General features: G+C 35.3%; 2 protein-coding genes and 2 pseudogenes across 3 annotated transcripts; 3 read left to right on the top strand and 1 right to left on the bottom strand.

Annotated features, from left to right (window-relative positions):
- The first annotated feature begins 3586 nt into the window (after nucleotides 1-3586).
- Nucleotides 3587-7780, top strand: LOC106392358 (leucine-rich repeat receptor-like serine/threonine-protein kinase At2g14510). Its single transcript, XM_013833180.3, has 13 exons — nucleotides 3587-3929; nucleotides 4080-4617; nucleotides 4713-5191; nucleotides 5284-5428; nucleotides 5524-5595; nucleotides 5766-5837; nucleotides 5906-5983; nucleotides 6083-6234; nucleotides 6314-6510; nucleotides 6599-6725; nucleotides 6807-6872; nucleotides 6964-7156; nucleotides 7239-7780. Exons 1-13 carry the CDS (start codon nucleotides 3845-3847, stop codon nucleotides 7645-7647), a joined length of 2613 nt encoding a protein of 870 aa, XP_013688634.1. The 5' UTR covers nucleotides 3587-3844; the 3' UTR covers nucleotides 7648-7780.
- Nucleotides 7781-7812: 32 nt separating this feature from the next.
- Nucleotides 7813-9886, bottom strand: LOC106393920 (annotated as a pseudogene).
- A 520-nt stretch (nucleotides 9887-10406) lies between these two features.
- Nucleotides 10407-14056, top strand: LOC106395193 (telomere repeat-binding protein 5). 2 transcript variants are annotated; one of them, XM_022693113.2, is made up of 10 exons: nucleotides 10407-10597; nucleotides 10996-11145; nucleotides 11248-11923; nucleotides 12004-12141; nucleotides 12238-12297; nucleotides 12373-12452; nucleotides 12535-12776; nucleotides 12870-13139; nucleotides 13225-13288; nucleotides 13391-14056. In XM_022693113.2, exons 2-10 carry the CDS (start codon nucleotides 11065-11067, stop codon nucleotides 13568-13570), a joined length of 1791 nt encoding a protein of 596 aa, XP_022548834.1. In that variant the 5' UTR covers nucleotides 10407-10597; nucleotides 10996-11064; the 3' UTR covers nucleotides 13571-14056. The 2 variants fall into 2 exon arrangements, with proteins under 2 accessions (XP_022548834.1, XP_013691160.1); XM_013835706.3 differs by having other exon boundaries at nucleotides 10409-10597; nucleotides 12232-12297.
- Nucleotides 14057-14204: 148 nt separating this feature from the next.
- LOC106393921 lies at nucleotides 14205-22237 on the top strand (annotated as a pseudogene).
- Nucleotides 22238-23061: the final 824 nt, after the last annotated feature.

Raw genomic sequence — 23061 nt, 5'->3', positions numbered from 1 at the left:
TATCTGTGAAACATAGAATAACATGTAGAATGAGCAGAGTAATTTCCAAGAGTCTTCAACTTAGATAGACATGTTCACCCGAGGGTGTGCAGTGATAACATATTCATTTAGCTCAGAAACAGTGAGTGGTTAAATTTTCTAGGCATGAACCACCTTTGATGAAGATGCTGTCTGCTCTGTTCCATCACCTGTTAATCTGAAAGAGGATAAGTTCAGACGGCAGTCAAAATAAGGGGGAAGAAAGATGCCCAATATATTTGATGTGCACGAAGTGGAGTTTATCTAATTAGAATAAAGACAATTTGCTTGCAAACTGCTCTTTCCCAATAGCTGTCTCAGAGTCTAAGTATATATGTGTCCCAGATGTGGCATTCAGAAACTGGCCTACAAAAAAAAGATATTGAGTTTAGTTAAAGCAATGGCTGTCCAGAAACACATGTTATGCAAGGAATTTGACTAAATCTATGTGTATATGCAAAAAAAAAAAAGAAACATAAGCAGCTAGTTGTATCACCTCCAACTATCTTCGGATTTACTGGTGGCAACCACAATTTTTGGCTCAGCCCCGTAGCTTTCGAATTTTTTATGAAATGCAAGAGGCAAATAGTCAAATATACTAACACAGAAGTTCACATCCCTACGAAGATGCAAATGATATTCAGTCACATGCTGTATACACAGGAATATAGAGGATAACAACTAAAGATTTAACAGTCCTAAGCACCTTTCTCAACGTATAGTTAGCATTACACAGTGTGTCCCCTGCGTACACTCGTTGATTGTGCTCCTGATTGCACTGACCTCACCTACAAAAATGGTAAGTGGAAATACGTTAATAAAGGCTATTATATAAACCAACTACACTCTAAAATTCAAAAATATACACCATGGAGTTGTCTGTTGGTGTTTGCCATTGTAAGTAGCTGGTCGTATGGACAGAATCGAAACAGTTCAAAGAAGAATCCATGGGTCCTGAGTCTCATCTTTTTCCGCACACAGAACACATTTCTTACGAAGTGATCAAACTCATCTTGGTGAAGTGGCTGTTGTTTCTAGCAACATAAAAACACACAAAGCTTGTGCACTTGTCCTTCTTTCAGTATATTCTTGAAAGTATTAAGTCTATGTGTGGCAAGGGTACTTTGTACTGCAAGTAGCAAAAGTTTGGCTGTTAGTAAGATAAAGGTATTTTAAAAAGTATGTAGGTTGACTGCAAGTAGAAATATATTGGCTATTAGAGCAACTCCAATGGTGTTACCCACCATTGGAGTCCTTAGGAATATAATAGATTTTTTTTTTGCTTTTTAAATAGTTAAGGATTTGACTCTAAAATGTATGTCCAATGGTGTTACTTAATATGGAATCCATAGCTGATCTATCTATTACATATAATTTCTTTACAATTTCCAACTCAAAACAAGCCATGAATTCAAAGAAGCAGGCAGGTGTTTACCCAAGATACAGGAAAAAGAAAAGACAAAAGGAAACAATACGAGTGAATCGAACATGTGACATCTTTTGAGTGGCCTGTCAACTGCTTGAGGACAGAAGGCTCTTGCGAGAGACTACAAACAGTTAAGGTCCCATCTGATGCTCCATATGCAAGTAGATCAGAACTCATATGGCCAAACTTCAGAACAGTAACTACACAAGAGTGAAGGAAAATCACAAACTAAGTCGATTAAATCCAAAAGAAGATGTAAGAAAATACCAGAAGATTTGCATTGGTCGAAGATGCAATGCATTCCCACGAAAGAATAAGCATGTTCAAAACCACCACCACCACGGCGAAAGGAATGATCACCATCACTGAAACTCGAGCTAAAACTCAATCTCCGGCTCGAAACCTGATTAGCATTCCGTAAATCCTATGAATGAATAAAAAAAAAGTTTACTTACTCTACTTACTCTATAGTTACAAGAAACTGAATATTGCAAGCAAGTCTACTTACTCTACTAGAACTGAAGCTCTCTGCTTCAAACTGATGGGAGAATGGACCTGGTGAAGGTAACCATCGACCACTGTTCCCTGGGATCGTGACCTTGTTGGGCTTGTTGGTGGAGCCGTTGCGACGCACGAGGAAAGCGCGTATGTGCTTAGCAGGGGAAGGAGGGGGGGAAAGGTCTCTTGAAGATGCAGAGAGGCGTTGAGCTCGCGCTCGCCGGCGAGGGTTTGAATAGGCTAGGCAAAGGGCTTGGACTGTAGAAAGGAAAGCCTGAAGATTTCACCGCCGGAGTTTGATCGGAGGAAAAACAGAGTTTCAGAGGAAGAGATAGACTACACGCAAAAGAGGAGGAAGAAGAAGAAGGAGAGAAGCAAGATTCGTTACATATCCTTTGCCATTGCATCTCAAATCCTTCAACGAAACAACAATCAGATAGCAAGCTCAACGGTTTGAAGTGAGAGGTTAAAGAGAGAGAGAGAGAGCTCACATAGCGACGAGAGATGGCGCCGGATTCGGACTTCCGGGGGAGAAGAATTCGGCGGATTCCGATGTACTGTGGATCTGATTCGGCTGTTGCCGGCTGCATCATACAGCTCAGAAACTCGAAATCTTTTGATGGCTTCGGCTTCTCTTCCCCTCACAAAACACATCCATTTCCCGATCCAATCAGACGTTGCCAGCGCATCAAGGATCAACCACTAATAAATCCTTCACTAAGGATTCAACCTTAGCGTAACGTCAAGTTTAATTATTATTTTATTTTTAATGCATAAGAATTAGCGCTAAGAAATAGCTAATATCCCGCGTTGCAGCTGGTCTTAGAAAGCTACGTTCTTGTACAATAAGTAATTTTTGTTTAAAAAAATAGTTAGCTTTCTAGTACCTTCTTGTCCAGTAACACCATGTCTACCACAATTAGTTCACCTCCTTTCTGCAGAATGCGAGCCTCCTAGAATCAAAGCAGTCTGGTGACTACAACCTCCTTAGATTTGGAAAATTGCCATTACAGTGAGCTTCAGTTTGGCTAGGTCCTGGGTATCGTGTAAGATAGATAATCAAAAGTATAAGTCTCATATGCAGGAAGATGACGATAAAGCTTAACAGAGAAACCGAAGGATCTCCATTCAATAGGACCTAGTGGGAATAATTGATTGGGAGACATAAATGAGGTTAGTTAATCCGGCGAGTAAATTCAGAGGAAGTAGTGGGGACGATGATAATGCCGTAACTTCAACCGTCAATTAAGTTTTGTGATATTGGCCCAATCAAAACAGAAGCCCATCCATCACTTTCTTTCATCGAGAAAACAGAATTATAAACTAAAGATTTGTTGGACACGTAGCGAATTTTGGAGCAGGGTGTGCTGAGATGGAGGCCTGAGGTGGAGGTCTGAGGAGAGTTTCTGAACAACTTTATTATTATAGATAGATAGATTATCTAAGAAAATATCTAACTATATCTAAGAAAATATCTAACTAACTAAATAGTTTTTTTTTTTGTAAATTTGACATTTAAAACGGATAATGTATGTAAACCGCAATTTGAAATTTGATAAAATTCAATGATTTTCTCTGCATACACATATCAACCATACGAATCAAAGAATTTGTTATAGACTGGTCCTCTTGTTCGGGGCAACAACATTGGTCGACCATTTCCGAGAGATTACTCGTTCCTTCTTCTATACTATTAATATTTCCCTCCATTTGCATTAGAAATATTATGTATAGTTCTTTGGCCGGTGACATTTTCAAAAGTTGACATTCCCAGCTTTCGCTTTCGGTATTCATAAGAGTTTTTGTAACTTGCAAGTATATGTATTTTGGTTCGAGGTATAATGTTTCAAAATAATTGTAGTTGCTAAGTTTTTTGTTTTGAAAACTGAGAGGCAGTCAAGAATGGGGGCAACTCTAAACGGGCTTCTGTTTTATGTGTGTGCGGCTTTCTCCATAATTCATCTTGCTCACTCTCAGAATCAACAAGGTATTGATTGGTACCATATTTTATCCCTTCTGTATTATTGTTTGTTCTTATAAATATGTTATTGGACAGTTACAAAGCCTTTAATAATTGTGAGATTTTTAGATAGAACGTTATAAAAAAACACTATATATCTCTTCCTGTTCTTACCAGGATTCATCAGCTTAGATTGTGGATTACCTTCTAATGAGTCTCCTTACAACGAACCCTTTACCAATCTGACATACATATCTGATGCCAGTTTCCTCCACAGCGGAAAAACTGGTACCATCCACAAAGACTTGAAGACACACTTTATGAAGCCATATACTGGTTTGAGATACTTTCCAGATGGAATACGAAACTGTTATAATCTGAGCGTGATGCAAGACACAAAGTATCTGATCAGGACTGTGTTCGTATATGGGAACTACGACGGTCTCAATGCTTCTCCAAGATTCGACCTCTATCTCGGTCCTAATATTTGGACAACCATAGATGCGAAATTATCGGGTCCAGGTATGGCTCAGGAGATCATTCACATCACAAGATCCAATATTTTGGAAATATGTCTTGTTAAGACAGGGACAAGTACACCACTAATATCAGCCCTGGAATTAAGACCGTTGCCATATGATACTTATATTACTCGAACTGGTTCCTTGAAGTATGTGGACCGAATCTATTTCAGCAATTCGGACCAAGGTGTACGGTATGTCAACTTAGCCTAAATAGTTTTTTTTTCCATCACAATTATGTCAGTTTTGCTCATTGCTCCTAAAGTATTTATACGCTTGACTGTGACAGTTACCCTGAAGATGTATATGATCGTGCTTGGTCTCCGTTCTTGCCAGTAGAATGGACGCAGATAAACACAACCCTCAACGTTGTTGATCCTCATAAAGACTATAACCCGCCACAAGATGTCATTAAGACTGCTGCGACACCCGCTATTGCCAGTGAACCAATGACCTTTTCTTGGACTTTGGACACTTCTGACGACGAGACTTATGCCTACCTCTATATGGCTGACATCCAAAAAGTGAGAAATAATGATACCAGGGAATTTGACATTATCGCGAATGGTAAAGTTGAATTTGATCCTTATAGTCCAATGAAGTTCGAAGTAGAGGTTTTGTTTAACAGAGTGCCTCTGAAATGCGAGGGAGGGTTGTGTCGTGTGCAACTCTCAAGAACTCGAAAGTCGACTCTTCCACCCTTGATGAATGCTTTAGAGATTTTCCAAGTAATTGAGTTTCCACAATCAGAGACGAATCAAGATGATGGTATGTAGCTGTGGTGTTTTGTCAATATATAGAGACATATTAATATGTTGTTACACATGTTAGTTCTCATTGTTCTTTTTGTTGATATTCAGTGATTGCTATGAAGAATATCCGTGATACGTATGGATTGAATAAAATCAGCTGGCAGGGTGATCCATGTGTTCCTAAACAATTCTTGTGGTCTGGTTTACGCTGCAATGTTATAGATGTGTCCACACCACCAAGAATCATAGCATTGTAAGAACAATTAAACCTCATTCTTATTATCAAAACTTAATTAAGCAATTAAAAATTTCTTATGTGACATGCATGTCTCGGATCCATGTGAACAGAGATTTGTCTTCAAGTGGATTAAGTGGAGATATACCACTTTTCATACAAAATCTTACTCAACTTCAAGAATTGTACGTATCTCCTTGAATCCATATAGAGGAAAACATATTCGGAAAATAGGTTTACAATTTATTTATATTGATAACGAAAGTCATGGGCTGTTTGCCCATAGTCTTTCTGAGCAGAAATATACCCTTACGAGGAAACAAGATACTTAACATTTTATCTTTACAATTTTCAGGGACCTGTCGAGAAACAACTTGACTGGAGAAGTGCCTGAATTTCTAGCCAAGATGAAATCATTGATGCTCATGTAAGTTTTCTGAAGAGCAAAATAAATTTTGGTCACAACAATTTATAATTGTCTCCTTATATCCATAGAAACTTAAGTGGAAATAAGCTTAGAGGCCGCATTCCACAAGCCCTGCTTGATAGAGAAAAAGAAGGACTAAAGCTAACGTAAGGTTTCCATCTTTGAGATGATCTTCTTTCTATTATGTACTATCCACTCTGTTTTAGTATTTATTTGATGTCTTCAACAACGTTTTTGTTCCTTAGTCTTGATGGATATCTAAGGACATGTAAATCATGCAAAAAAAAATTCCCCGTGGTGGCGGTTGTTGGTGCATCTCTTTCTTCTGTGGCCATTATCATTACTGTGGTGGTTTTAATCTTCATCTTCAAAAGGAAAAAGCCATCAATTTCTAAAGGTAGTTAGAAAAATATATGATCCATTGTGAAAGTATATGAAAACTCGTGGATCCTTCAATTTTGATTTTATTTTTGCAGTTAAACGTTCATCACTAGAATTAAAAAACAGAAGATTTACATATTCAGAGGTCAAAGATATGACTAATAACTTTCAAGTTGTTCTTGGCAAAGGAGGCTTCGGTGTTGTTTGTCATGGTTTTCTAAATAATCAACAAGTAGCCGTCAAAGTTCTCTCTCAATCATCAACTCAAGGCTATAAGGAATTCAAAACAGAAGTACTTGATTACACTAAACCCTTTCCCTAAATTTTCAGGAAATCATGACTTCATGAATCATATATCCTTTTATATTCTTGATTTTTAGGTTGAACTACTTCTAAGAGTTCACCACATAAATTTAGTTAACCTCATCGGATATTGTGATGAAGGGAATGACTTAGCTCTCATCTACGAGTTCATGGAAAATGGGAACCTAAAGGAATATCTCTCAGGTAAACCGTTTGATTATTTTGAAAAAGAGTTACCTCTTCTAAATCAAAGGGGGTTTAAAACTATATGGTGAATTTTGGCAGGAGAACGTGATGGCTCTGTTTTAAACTGGCCAAGTAGACTGAAAATAGCTATTGAGTCTGCTCTAGGTTTGTCAAATTTTTTTAGTTGTGTATTTATATCCTTTTCAACTCTTTTTAAATGATAAGTAGCTAACATATGAGGTTTTCATTGTACTAGGAATTGAATATTTGCATATTGGATGTAAGCCGCCAATGGTTCATAGAGATGTGAAAAGTACCAATATATTGTTAGGACAACATTTTGAAGCCAAACTCGCCGATTTTGGACTTTCTAGATCTTTCCTTGTGGGAAGTAAAACTCATGTATCAACAACAAATGTTGCTGGAACTATTGGATATCTTGATCCCGAGTAAGTTCTAGTTCACATTGTATATTAAAAGATGTTTTATTTTTTGCGTGTTATCTAACATCTTCAGATTATTTTCTTGCAGATACTATCAAAAGCATTGGTTAACGGAGAAGAGTGATGTTTACAGCTTTGGAATCGTGTTACTTGAGATTATCACTGGCCAACCAGTGATTGACCAATCACGTGAAAATTCTTACATAGTAGAATGGGCTAAGTCTATGCTCGCAAATGGTGATATTGAAAGTATTATGGATCCGAAACTCCAACGAGAATATGACACAGGTTCATCTTGGAAAGCTCTTGAATTAGCAATGGCATGCATTAACCCTTCTTCCGCAGAGAGACCAAACATGACACGGGTTGCTCATGAACTAAATGAGTGTTTGGAAGTATATGAGAACCTAACTAAAAGAAGGAGCCAAGATGCAAATTCATCCAAGTCCACGGGACATAGCATAAGCTTCGTCAGTGACACTCCTTCAGCTCGTTAATCTTTTCATCTAAATGTTTTTTTCTCTCCACAGGTTGCATTTAAGTGTGTAATGTGAATATGTTTAACAAAGCTTCATCTTGTGCTATGGAATCAACGGTTTGAATATTTAAATGGTGTTTGCTTGGACGTTCCTTCAGCTACACGTAACTTTTTGTGCTTGTTCCAAAATCTCATTAGCTTTCGCAGATATTCTGAGTCAGCACGGATCAAAGCGTTGATTCATGAGTTTTATGATAGTCAAAAAAATTGCTCAAGATTGTTCAGTATTACCAAGATCAAAACTAAGGTATGTAATAAAACCGATTTGCCTCAGTTTGAGCAATATTTTGGAGAATTCTCACTGTAAAATTAGCACAAGGCTTTGCTTTCTTTGATGTTGCAGAGAATAAACTCAACATTTTTAGTCAAAGAGAAGATGAAACTATCACATCACTTCAAACATTTTTCGAGTTTAATACTCCCTTTGTTTTTAAATAAGTGTTTGTTATTAATTATATCTCTGACCAATAGTATTTGAGATAAATATATGAAATCAATGCAGTTTTCAATTAATTTTTCGCTCAAAATAAGTATAATTTGTATTGGAATTGTAAAATGACATTTTTATTTTTTGTAACAAGAAAAAAATGTTAAAATGACACTTATTATGAAACATAAGGAGTATATTAAAGACAATATTACTAAATGTCACAGACATTCCACAAGGACACACAAATTCCAACGAAACTAGAAGCATGCTTACAGGTCATGAAAAAAAAAGAGAGAAGGTAACGGTAATCAAATGCATTTAGAAACGCAGATCATCTTAATCATAGAAGTACTGCAGTTCAAAGTCCAAAGTTTCGCTGAGGCTATGGTACCTGTAATCATCTTCTGGTATACTACCATCAGAGAAGTCATCAGGGTAGCCATCTTCTGCTAAATTCACGGTCGCGTCAAATGGGTAATCATGGATCGGTTCATTAGGGCGTCTCACAACTTTGATCCTCTAGAAACACCGCTTCTCCAGATCCCCAGCAAGGTTAACGTTGTAACAGTTGCGTAAGTCAAGATGTTCCAGGTTAGGACAACTATCAAGAATGGCGTTCAAACCGGCTTCTGTTCATTTGTTCCCAAAAAGCTGGAGGTGGCGAAGTCCATGCATTGTTTCAGCGGTTGCTAGAGCAACATCATCACTCTTGTCTCTAGAATGACTGTAACCCACACAGTTTTCTTTCAATGTCTTCAGATTTGGACAAGACTGGCCTACAACTTTCAGAGTGTCAAGCAATGGGAGTTTCACGACTGCTTCGGCTAGTCCCTGCTTGTTATTAGATTGCACATTGAAACTTTAAGGCTTCTAAGATTTCTTGAACTGCAAATAGTTGGGTGTAAAAGTTTAATAACATAATCAAAGATAGGAACAAGAGCGATAAAAGATGCTAAACATTATTACAAAATATATTTTTTCCTAGCATCCCAATAACCTGAAGCTAACCATTAATGCTTCTTCACTCAGAGGTATAACAATAATAGAATCAAGTGGATGTTCTCTATTCCAAAATGGATAAAGTACACAAACCTGAAAAATAAGCTTTGCCAGTTAACCCTAATGAGAACACAACATTAACAAAATCACTTGCAGTGCAATGCATACCTCAATTTTTCCATAAGGAATAAGAACTACTAAGAGCTTCTCCAATCCATTCTATTTTTTACTTTAAATTAAAATTTAAAGTAAAAATATTTTAATGGTATTCTAATTTTTACTATATATTAGAGTAAAAAAATACTTATACTTGAGTAATTCATTTATTTTTGGATTAGAATACAACTGGTCTAAGATCTTTCTTTTATTCTAGTCAAAAAAAAATTATTTCATGGCCAAACTCAGTCTTAACCCTAGAAGTAGAACACAGAAAAAAACATAGAGAGGGAGAGCAAGAGAGAACCTATGGGCGATGTAGCTGAGGAGAGAGTTAGTACAAAAGTTCCACAGATGGATCGCAACCAAGCCGCCCTGGCTACGATCAACTGCATGGCGGCATATTTTCTCGTGATACTTGTGTTTCCAGGGATCAAGGCTACGCATCTCAATTTTACGCCACATCGAGGGGTCTTTACAGACGCTACGCCACGACCTGCACACTTTCTTTGCTTTTTCCACTATCTCAACCGCGTCAAGATGCTGAAGAATTAACGACGTCAGTTCCGGAGGAAGATCCGCCCATTTTCTATGTTCTCCTTCCTTCATCATCGTTTGTAAGGACGAGGAAGCCATTCTGTGGATGATCAAAATCCCAAAGAGTGTAATGAAAAAATCCAAAAGAGTGTAGCAGTTTCAATATATATCCTCGTCGATAACTAATTTACAGTCTGGTCCTCGTGACTTAATTAATAATGGGCTAAACATTCTTAATATTATTCTTACCCACTCAAAGAGCCTCTGTTGCATTGTTTTGGGCCTAGGCTTATTTGGATTATGAAATGAAATATTCTAATAAAATAGAAAATATGTGAAAATTTGAAAAAGACAATAATAAAAGAAAAGAATGACGTAGATTGGACTAAAGAAAAACATTTAAAATGGCATTTGTGACTGAACGTTTTTCTCGAAATATGTGTGTGGTTAAAAAGACGCACGATCCGACAGAGACACCACGTGTCCGAATGGGAAGGAAGTTCGTGAGACAGTGGTGGGTCACCCAAGAAAGAGAAAGAAGAACAAGTCTTCAGGGTAATGAGGGGTTTTACTGGTAATAGCCGGTTATTCGCTCTTCAGACACGTCCCGATGTTACTGGTATAAGACCCAGGGGGTTTAAGCCTTTGTCACGTCCCGTACTCTTTTCTCGTTTCCACACAAACAAAAGGGGTTTTTCGTTTTCACAGAACTTCGACAACAAAAAGAGAAAAGACTTTCCTTATACCTTTCGTTAGAGACTTCGCCTGCTTTGTTTCGGAGAAAACGGTGAGAATCTTAATTGTTTTCTTTGATCTGCTATTTTAGATTGTGTTTTCACTGTTACGAGCGAATAACAAAAAGTTTTTTTGGACGGGCGTCTGTGTTGAATCTTCGTTTGTCAGAACCTGAAATGTGTTTTGCTTTCGTGAAAATGTATTTTCTTGGTAATAGAAATTTCTGTCTGAACTATGTCTCTATTTTACTCTTATAACATCAACTGTACGTTGCATTAGATCTTGGGTAATAGAAATGAGTTGGGTTCTAGCGAGGTTTTACAAAATGTCCTCTCTGAAATTGGAAATCTAGTGCTTGTTCACATATATAGAATGTGAGAATGACTATCGAATCTGTTGGTGAATATTCTAACTCGTTAATTAATAAACCTAACTTGTCTTCCTGTCTAGGTTAATTAATTAATCGGTGACAAAGCATTACATCCTTTTGTTGAATGTCTGAAACTTGTTCTTGAAATCATGGTGTTGCAAAGGAGGCTTGATCATGGATTCAATGGCTATGAGGTGCCTCCTACACCTCGAGCTACAAGATCACCAAGAGTAAATAGATTCATAAACTTTTGTCTGTTTCCAACATTTTTGAAGTACCATTGTAGGTTCTTCCCCTCTGATATATCTGATTGTGTTTGTGAATTTTGCTAGAAGAGTGCTTTCAAGAAGAATCAAATATCTTCCTTCGATTTGTTGGCTGCAGTAGCTGGAGACCTTCTGCTTGAAAGTGGTGGCAATTCTTCTTCCTCAAGTAACAACGCCATAGGGGATACTAATGAAGAAGATCAGTGTGCTGTTAAGACAAAACCGCATCAAACAGTGGTAGAGGAAATTAACTGTGATCATATTCATGACAATGATGCTGAGAGGAGGTTCTTTGTCTCTGAGATCCTTCCAAAAACTCATAGATCTCCAAGTCCTCCCAAAGATTTCCATTTTGGATCTACCTCTGGCATAACTTCGGACTCCTCGGAGAAGCTTGGCACTCAAGGATTAGGTCAGAGTGTTTGTTTTAGGTCAGAGACTAACGATAAGATATCAATGCATGGGAGACTAATAAATGATTGTGAACCAGAGTTATCAAGGGATATTATAGCCGAGAATAAGCATCATATAGGTAGTGGCTTCAAGAAACCTGTTCCTCCTCCAGTGTGCTCTGATGATATAGATTTACTCAATGATGATGGCGAAAACTTCTCAGCACGTTACACAACGAAAACATTTAGGTCAACCCTTAGAATAGGAGATAGAAGAATAAAGAAAGTCCTGGCTTCAAAGTATTGTAAACTCTCTTCAAAGCAGAAAGAGACGACGGTTACTAATTCAGGTGAGCATATATATATAGACCATTTTGTGGGCTAGTGATATTTTTTTTGACAATGTTTATGTTTTTCTAAATATGTTTAGACATGGACTTGAAGCCTAGTTACTACAACAAGAAACATTGTCTTAAAAGCTTCAGATCAGAGAGGAGATATCCAATCAAGAAAAGAAGATACTTTGATGGTTATACAGCGTCACAATCAGAAGAAACACCTAAAAGGGGTAATAATCAGATGCTAGTAGTTTAAGCTTCAACCTTCAAGCTACATCATGATGAGTGACTTTGAGCTTTGGTTTTTTTTTTTTTTGAAGGTTCAGCTTTTATGTCAACCATAGCTTGTCAGAAGCAGCCAGCTTTACAATCAAGAGATTCTCACGGTATCTTTTTCTATTAAGGTTTTACTATCACTCAAGAGTTTTGTACTGACTTTGTTAAATTTTTGCTGTGCTTAGTGAAACTTGGAATCAAGTCATTTAAAGTTCCTGAGCTTTTCATTGAGATTCCAGAGACTGCTACTGTTGGTTCGCTTAAGGTTTGAACTATTTTTGCTTAGAAATTTCTGAAAGGGTCATTCATATTTGTGATATTAATGAGAATTTACTTACCTTTGCTAGAGGACAGTCTTGGAAGCTGTGACCACCATACTTGAAGGTGGACTACGCATAGGTGTTCTTGTTCATGGAAAAAAAGTTAGAGACGACAGTAAAATGCTTCTTCAGAATGGAATCTCTCTAGACACTCTCTCAGACACCTTAGGCTTTTGTCTTGAGCCAAACCCTCCACACTCCACAAAACCGCTGGCTCCTGAAGATTCTGATTGTCTCCGTCCATTTAATGTACCTCACACGCTAACAAGGTAAGTCTTACTTCAAACATTAATGTTTGCTTCTTATTTATTTGGTGTAGATTAAAAGTAACATTTTCCTAATGTGATTTGTATGTCCATTAGGTGTCTTGCATCACAAGGGAAACATGCTAAACCTAGTAACTCTGTAGAAAGTGACCTTGACTCCAAACCCTCTGCACATAATAGGGCCAAACCAGTCTACTCCAGAGCTTTGATTCCTGTAGCTCCTCCTCTGCATGCACAGGCTTTAAACGTAGTCCCACCTCGAAAACCTAAGCGATCTGAGGTGGCTCAGCGCAGAATCCGTAGACCTTTCTCTGTTGCAGAAGTAGAGGTCCTTGTTCAAGCTGTGGAGAGACTTGGGACCGGAAGGTGATTGATTTGCTAATGTTACAACAAACCTAAAAGTCTTAATGGTCCAAGAAAGTTCTAATATTGATGTCATATCTATCTGTAGGTGGCGTGATGTAAAGCTGCGAGCGTTTGATAATGCAAAGCACCGGACTTATGTCGATTTGAAGGTAAAACAAACAAAACAATATCTTATTTTACCGCTCATTTTGTAAATGAGGTATGTTGCTTATGCAAGAAGTTATTATATTTTGGTTTGATGTGAATGATAGGATAAGTGGAAAACGCTGGTGCACACAGCAAGAATATCGCCACAACAAAGGAGAGGTGAGCCAGTTCCACAGGAGCTCTTAGACAGGGTACTGATGGCTCATGCCTACTGGTCCCAGCAACAGGGGAAACAACAGTTGCTGGAGGGACATCAGAAGCTCGAGACCAGTCTTGGTCTATAGACTGGGAAAGAAATGTTATCTTCGCGGTGTGAAAATGGATGTTAGCGGGATGAAACTGATCTTTTTTTACTTTCATATATACTTTTTTTTGTTTATTTGTTATGTTATGTATTTGAAAATATTCATTGTGTAAGGAAAAAAAAAGGAAAGGAATGTGGTGAAGAAGGGTATAGATGAAGATATGTGAGGTCTAATGTAATTGTCACAGTGCTTGGTTAATAATAACATGTTATTCCTTTTGTTGCCTTGCAAATTTTTGACCCTTAAGGTGTTTCATCAGGAACTTGCATAAAGAGTTTTCTATTCAAATTTGTGAATTTAGCAACTGATGTTAGGAGTTTTCAAGGCTCCTAATCAAATGTTATAGTATAAAAGATTGTCGAACCAATCCTAGGTGATTCTAAAGCAAAGGGAATGCAAGTTCATGCTTAAACTAAGTGCAATCCAATTTTAAAAATGGTATGAACTAAGAACTAATAAGCTAATGCAATAAAGGAATGATCTTTCTTTTTTAATATGAAGCAAGAGGACTCATGGGTAGGCCTGGGACTTTTTAACCGGAACCGAATACCGAACCGGATCCGACCCGAAATGGACCGGTTCGGATCGGTTTCGGATAAGGCATATTTAACCGATGGGTAATGTTTATGAATATCCACGGGTATCGGGTCGGTTCGGGTTTTTATCCGGATCCGATCGGGTACCCGTTTAAACCGAAATAATGTTTAAAAAACATGGATTTGCGCCTCATGGGTTTCGAACCCGGGTGGGAAAGTTGAAAGTACATCAACTTTTACCACTGCACCACTTCTATTTCGTTGTAGTTACTTTCAAACTATACATATATATCCGATTTGGATTAAACTATTTAAAAAAAAAAATAAAAAAAAAATAGAAAATATAAAATACATAAAAATATTAGTTTCAGTTTAATAATTTAATACCCGGAACCGACCGAAAACCGATCCGAAACCGAACCGAACTGTTCCAAGTACTCATTGGATACAATTTGTAAATAACTGAATATCCGGACCCGAACGGATCTTACCCGGAACCGATCCGAATACCCGAAATCCCAGACCTACTCATGGGACTAGACATTTGATCTTGGGTGATGTAGATCCAATCTAAGGGTGGCAAGCTAGCAATCAAACACTTTCCTTATGCCTAGACACTAAGCTAAACAAGCTCTATCCCTAGATGAATGTTCTTTTGCTAAAGCAACTCAAGCATCTAATCCCTAAGGTTGAATGTTACTAAAGCAAACATGGAGAACAAGTCTAATAGCAATCTTAACTCCTTTAGCAACTAATCCCTTAGGTAAAGCAAGCTAAAAGCATTGAAGAGTTGGTTTAGGCATTTCATCATACACCTTGTGGGTAGGAAATGCTTAGAGATCTATTTTAGTATGATCAAGACTAAAATAGCATTGAGAATCCTCAACAAGCAAGGAAACAAGTAGATCTAACACTAAACACCCTAGATCTTCTCTAATCACTCTTAATCACCCTAGCCCATGAATCCAAGATTAGTCTACTCACTAATAGACATGAATAACCCAAAAACCATTGATGATTCAAGGTTAAACATGATTAGAGAGCAAGATAATCAAGCAAAGATGAGAAATTATGATCAAGATTAGATCTTTCACCCAAAAGTGGCTTTTGATTAGATAGAAAACAATATAACCCCTAAAATTAGGTCTAAAAAGTATTTATAGTGGTCTAAAAACGAGCTGGATCGACCCAACAAGTCTGGGTTGACCCAAGATAATTTAGGTAAAAAGTTGGTAAAAACAGAAGTGCAGATTTTTCTAAGTGTCGCAGCTGGTTTTTGACATGTCATTTGGCCGCTGCAACAAGTACATATGGGGCAGGGGCGTGTGCATTTTCCCAGCGGTTTGGCTTGGCCGCTGGGACAATTGGGACCTCGTCTTGTGAACCAAAATCACCATTCTTGTCTCTAAACCATCTCCAAAGGTTCCAAACTCACCAAATAGCATCTCCATCACCTAATATAGACAAATGTATATGCAATGCACCTAAATCTACTCTAAATGCATCTAAATGGACAAATTGAGAACTAAAATGATTGCTAAAACTATGCAAATACACAAGATATCATCAACAAATCCCTTGTATACTATATCATAACTTCTTGGTTGATAGAGATGCATTTTGCTTGTGGATAAAGTGAAATATGTTGATCAGGTCATACATCATAAACTACTATTGTTGTTACATTAAATAGAGACATGTGGACCAAGACATAGACATGTACGTTCAAACCTGGTATAATAGTATAATTATTGTGTTAATATATGAGTTAAAACTTAAAACCTAGTGAAATGTATGTTTTTAACCCAAAAAGGTGGTCGAGATGAAATGGGCACAAAGAAGCATCATGATAAATTATGAATCTGAATAGGGGGTCATTTTGAGATAGGTATTCACTAATCTAATAATAATAGCAATCCCAATTAATTCCAAAGATTGTGAATCCACTTATATTGAAAGGTTGTGACTATTTATATAAGTATTTTCTAAAAATAACTATATTTAAATTGAAAGAATGTGACTGTTTATATTTAAAAGTTGTGACTATTCATATAAGTATATTTTATTGTGTTGTTTCATTGCAACTTTTGGTGCCAACCATTGCAATCTTTAATCTTCTATATAAGGAGTTGTGTGCATTCAGAAATCACAACAACCATGACTGTCACGATTTTGTAAACTAATGTTAGGCACGATATTTACTGTCGCAATTCTGTAAAACTCAAAAATTTAACCTGTTAATTACTGAATCATGACATGTAAAATAATGTATAACTTTAAAATTCAAAAGCAGCAAGGGAAACAATGAAGGTCAAATTTTCAAACGAGATGATTTCCATAACCGTTAACAAAAAAAAATTGATACTCTTAATTATCACCCTTTAACGTACGCACCTTTTTACTCAATATGTACTGTTACTATTAACTACTATTACATCTTCTACTTTGGATTGTGTGGCAACGCATGGTATGCAATTAATCATCATCTTTACAGTTGTGAAGTGAACTAAGAAAACTCTTCTTATTTATGTTCAACCATTTTTTCTATCATATTTATAAACAACAGCTTTGTCCATAATATTTTTTTTTCTTTTAAAACAGTTTGATTTAACAAAATTTTAGTGTCTACTTTGATAATCCAGACCACATTTAAAGAATTTCAATAAATTACAGTCATTAAATTGCAAAGGTTTTCAGTTTATTGTTTCACTGATTTATAAACATAGCTTTCGTTTTTTATTGTGCAGATTCACTCAATCCAAAAAATGAATCAGAGAGTTACAACATTATAATGAATAAGTTTGACTGAGATATTGAAGGTTTAGAATCTATGTATAATCAGTTTTAGTGTTCTTTTATTTTGTTCTAGAATGTCTAATAAAACAGAAAGTATGGGCGATATGCTAAGAAGAATATTTTAAGGGATAATATATATCATAAAATTATCATATTGTTATGTTTTCGACCGCACACATCTTATATGGTTTCAAAAAAATCATGACTATTTGACTTGTCCTTATAAGTTACCTTACTAATTTAGTAAACAATTAGTTTGGAATATGTTTTCTTTTTAATTAGATTCAAATATTCAGTTATTTTTTAGATTTTTAAATAACTTAACTAAACGGATAATAAGACAAAAATCTTATTTGGTATTTACATGTTTATAAATTTATTACAACCAAACCTATAAATAAAATATAGATTTTCAGTATTATCAATAAAGAAATATAGTTGCATGCAAGATAGTTTTGTAACATATGTATCTTCCAAAATAAATTGTAAAAAATATTTATAAAATGTTATTTTATTAAAATATGAAATATAACTTTTATAAAATGAGTATCTGTGCGATATCGCACGGGTTCCTTACCTAGTTATTATTAATAATGATACAAACAAGCACAATGAAAATAATGAATGCGAAAAAGAAAAAGGAGATCAAGTGACTCCCTCATACACACATGGGGACTGTAGACAAGATTCCTTAACATTAAAAAAGAAGCTAGAGTTGATAGGAAATGGAATTAGAAAAAAAAAATGCGGGAAGATTCTTTAGGATCTCATGGATCAATGGATAAATTACTGGAGATGTCAGGTTCAATATACTTCACATCTTTATGAAAAGTCGACATCATTGAGTAATCTTTTTAGATTGATGTGTTCATATGGCTAATCTCTAGCCAGCACGAGTGGATTAGGTTAAAAGTAGGTGGTTCTTGGACACTAGAGAATGGTAATACGCTTGTAGCGTAGCGTGTGTATAAGTATAGCACAAGAAAGTATTCTATGCTCACGCAAAGCTTATGTTGCATAAATAATAAAAAAAAGCTAACTTCAACAAATGTCTTGTTTACAAAGTTCTACTGCATCAGGCATAAACATGTAATTTGCTGCAAGTAATCTTACAAGATATTGTGCATTGTGATGAATTAATCTCAAAAAGTAGTAACATCCTATGAAAACTGTAGTTAAATGTAAATTCCGGACCAAGAGATATAAGCATGTATTAGGACAACATAATAAGAAATAATATTGAAAACTTTCAAACCTGTAGAAAACCCATGAAATTGATTATTTTCTAACTCTAAACTAGGGCCGCGCAAATAAACCGAATTCAAAACCCGAACCGAATCCGATTCAATAAAAATAAATCCGAACCCGATATAAATACCGAATGGATCTTGTTTTATGGTATTTTGGTTATGAGTATTATCTGAACCGAACCCGAATCTAAATGGATATCCGATAGAACCCGAAATATTTAAAATCACAAAAAGAACTTCTACCAAACATGATCTTAATTCCTAATATGTATCCAAAATACTTTAAAATATTATTGAAATTCTAAAATAATTATCTATTATACGAAGGTTAATGGTTGAAGATGGCGGTTGAAGCTTGAAATTTTTAGATTTAGGTTTTGTTTTCATTGAATAATGTTTCTCATTTTATGAGAACTTAGTTTTTGTTTTATGCTTTCATTTATTTGGTTTTCTTTCTATCAATAACTATGTTTACCTTTCTTATTTTAGAATCAATTTTACTTATGATTTGGCTATCCCCTAAACTATATTTGAGAAGTGATTGGTATATGTGTCATCACTACATTAACTTTCACAAAAAAATGATGACATGGCTTAAAAGAAATATGACATGACATAAATCTAATTGTGACATGTAAAATTTTCTATATTTAGATTTATGTTTTTGGTTAGATTTCTTAAATATAATAATGATGATTTTCTATATACGGATTTATATTTTTGGAAAGGTTTCATAATATAGTAATAACTAATAAATTTATATCAAAAAAAAAATTTCTCAGTAAATATTCATTTTGGTAAGATTTTATGATATCTAATAACTTTTTATATCAATTAAAATAATATGTTTTTATATATAAATAATAATTACGAATAGTAAAATTTTACATCAATATATGAATCATATTTTTATTATTAAAATAAGTGTAGTTTACAATATATTTTATCAACGTATATAAGTTAATTTTATTTAATGTATATATTATTAGAAATAATTTATATATTTACAAATAGACATATTTAAAATGGTAATTAAATAAAGAATAATATAATAAAGTAACTTTATAATTTCAATTATTTTTATCAAACGTTAAGTAATGCAAAATTAAAGGGTCAAAGTGGACTTGAATAAATCAAACTAAAAACAATTTACATTATGGTTTTATTTTTTAAACTAATAAAAGTAAAATATAAAAATAGAAAATTTTATTTATATATAACATTTTTAAATATTTTATATCTGCGCATGGCGCAGGAAAACTCCTAGTTAAAATTGGTACAAATCATGTACTTTAAATTCGAAGAACCGATTTCACTTATGTTTTGGTTACAAAATATATATGAATCATGTATTTTAAACCGAAAAACCGATTAGGACTCAAACCCGAAAGTACAATGTGTTATACCGGTTCTTTGAAATTTACTAACCCCAACTGGTTCTGAACCGAACTTTCATATAACCCGAATGGGGCTGATTTTAATAAACCAAAAAATCAAAACCCGAATGGATAAAACCAAAACCCAATTGGGACCCCGAATGCCCATGCCTACTCTAAACCATATTGACATACACAAGGTGAACACATCGTGGTTTAAATTAAAGTTTCACAATCCTCTTATATTAATTTTCTTTTTTTATCATCAACTTTACAGACTCATATAGACTCTGTGAACCACACTGGAAGATCTTGATCCATGTGAACTACAAAAGACGTTTCTTTCCTAGCACTGCGGACTAAGCTATCCGCCTTCTTGTTATGCGTTCTTGATACATAGATAATCTCTGCTCCGAAAAAACTCTCTTTCAGGCTGTTTATATCTTCCAAATAACTTGCAAACGCTGGCCATTCTTCTGGTTCTGAAACCATCTTCACCAATTGAGAACAATCCGTTGCAAACGTAACCTGAAATTGTAGTAAGTTTTTCATGCATTCCATTGCCCATAGTAACGCTTCCATCTCTGCATGAAGAGGAGAAAGGAAAGCTCGGACATTCCTTGCCCCCATCAATCCCTCAAATCCTTCTAAGGTACTGTACCATCCTTGACCTGGAAAAAATATCATTCTCTTTTCAGGAACCATCCGTAAAACACCATCTTCCTGGAATTGACGGAAGAGTCGTAGCCTCTACCTGTGGAGTCCTCTTTTTGTCATTCAATATTTGTGTTTTAGCCCAAAGTTTTGATTCCGTTTCTGCAAGTTTAAGGGTATCCAGAAGATCCACATCCAGATTAGTAAAGACTCTTATATTAATTGAGGATTATTTAAAAAGTTGAAGATATAGAAGAAGCTAGGAGCAGTAAACAATCTGCTTTAACGGTTGTTGAAGATAGTAAACTAACAGAGCTCTTTGACAAAGTTCTCCTTCTCGACTGCAAAAGCGATCTGCAAGTCATCGAAGAAGGCGAGAGCGTATCAAGCAAGCCTCAGGTCACCAAGAAAGAAGGAGGACGCACCAAAAAGAAGAGCCAAACATTTGATTTCCGCACGCTTCTCACGCTATGTGCACAGTCTATTTCAGCAAGGGACAAAATCACAGCCGACGATTTGCTGAGACAAATAAGGAAACAATGCACGCCTCTGGGCGACGCGTCGCAGAGGCTGGCTTACTTCTTCGCCAACGCACTCCAGGCGCGTCTGGAAGGTAGCTCTGGATCCACGATCACGAGCTACTACGACTCCATCGCCTCCAAGAAACGAACGGCCGCTCAAACTCTTAAATCCTACCACGTGTTCTTGTATGTGTCTCCCTTCATGACTTTGATGTACTTCTACTCCAACAAGATGATTCTCGACGCTGCGAAAGACGCTTCGGTGCTTCACGTCATAGACTTTGGGATCCTCTACGGTTTCCAGTGGCCTATGTTTATACAGAATATATCAAAAAGCAAGACCGGGCCACGGAAGCTACAGATAACGGTGTAGAGATTCCTCAGAACGGGTTCTATCCGATGCAGAGGATAGAGGATATGTGTCGGAGACTCACGGAGTATTGCAAACAGTTCGGTGTCCCGTTTGAGTACAATACGATCGCGTCCAGGAACTGGGAGACGATACGTTTGGAAGAGTTCAAGATCCGACCAAACAAAGTTCTCGCGGTTAATACTGCTCTCAGGCTCAAGAACGTTAGAGACGTGACTCCTGGCGGGGAAGAGGATTGTCCTAGAGACAGGTTCTTGAAACTGATCAGAGACATGAAGCCTGACGTTTTCCTCAGTTCGACGGTTAACGGGTCTTTCAATGCCCTGTTCTTCACGACGCGGTTCAAAGAAGCTTTGTTTCATTACTCGTTGCTGTTAGACATGTTTGGTGCGACTCTTTCCAAGGAGAACCCGGAGAGGATACATTTGGAAGGGGAGTTTTACAGGAGGGAAGTGATGAAAATGATCGCTTGTGAAAGAGTGGATAGGGTTGAGAGGCCGGAGACTTACAAGCAGTGGCAGGTGAGGATGATGAGAGATGGGTTTAAGCAGAAGCCTGTGGAAGCAGAGCTTGTTGAGTCTATCAGGGTGAAGATGAAGAAGTGGGGTTACCATAAAGACTTTGTGCTTGATGAATATAGTAATTGGTTCTTGCAAGGTTGGAAAGGTCGCATCCTATTCTCTTCTTCTTGTTGGATCTTCTCTTAGCTTTTGTATTTATGTTTTGTTTGTTTCTTCTACTTGGTTTTCCTTTGCTCCGCAATGTGACATTTTATGTATCACATGTTGAAAGCAGTAAGAAGTTAACTGAATTTTTAGTGCAGAGACTAAATCAAACTAGGTGATGAAGGCTGCATGTCGTATCTAGTAGATAGATAAAACATGAAGATAAATTATCATGTTTTGTTATTGCCTTCCATATAATTTACATTTGAGTAACAATCTGGATGTCTATGTTGGAACCATATGGGGCTCAATTCGGTAAAAATATGATTAAAGGTTAGAGAAATCAATTTTTTATTTGTTGTGTTCATGTTAACTTTCATTATGGTTGATTACACTAATACTTTTAAGGAATTAAAAATATTTCATTTAAATAATATTATTTAATTTTTATTACGTTTCATTTTTGATATTTTCCAAATAAAATATATAATAAAAAGGAAACATTTATAAAGTTTAAAAAAAAAATTAAAAACAAAAAATATATGTATATATAATATGATTTCATTAAAAAGGAAAGTTCACAAAATGAAAATATTCCTTTTAGAAAATTATTTTTAAATACTTTCTTTTAGATTTTTAAACAATACAAAAATGTATATTTTCAAAGTAATATAAATATTTTTTATATATCTATCTATTTTCTTAGATGATCACATAAAATAATTAAGTAACATAAATTGATATATGTTTAATTGACTAAATAGTTTATAATTAGTATTGTTGAAATGTTTTACTTATTTTTCATATATTTAGTTGACTATAATATATTTCAATTACAGCAAAAAAAATCTATAAATTTTTATTTTACTTATATAATATGATTTTTTAAAATACAATCACACAATTGTTTTAGCTGATTATTTTTAAGAGATATTAAAAATCAAAAGAATTATCAATAAACATCTTTTGATCAAATATTTACAAAAATATTTTAAAATAAAACATCACTATATACTTTAACGAGGTATGTATATTATATTTTATCATTATTAAAATTATTTGTTTTCATAAAATTAAATTTGCTTAAAAAATTTATGTTTTTATGTTTGTGGAACTAATATGCCAAAAATTAAAATACCAAAACAAATCTGAATTCTCATTTTTAAGAATATTTAAAATAAATTTCAGTTTACCATTTAATAAATCTAAGGCATAAAATTATTTAAAATTTATAAAATATTTTAATTATTATAAATATTGATATGTGTTCATGAGCTTCAAATTATGTATTAGTTACTTATG

The sequence above is a fragment of the Brassica napus genome, chromosome A10, assembly GCF_020379485.1.
Source record: "Brassica napus cultivar Da-Ae chromosome A10, Da-Ae, whole genome shotgun sequence".
Classification (NCBI taxonomy): Eukaryota; Viridiplantae; Streptophyta; class Magnoliopsida; order Brassicales; family Brassicaceae; genus Brassica; species Brassica napus.
Note: the sequence above shows the minus strand (reverse complement) of the source record. Positions and strands in the feature narration are given on the sequence as shown.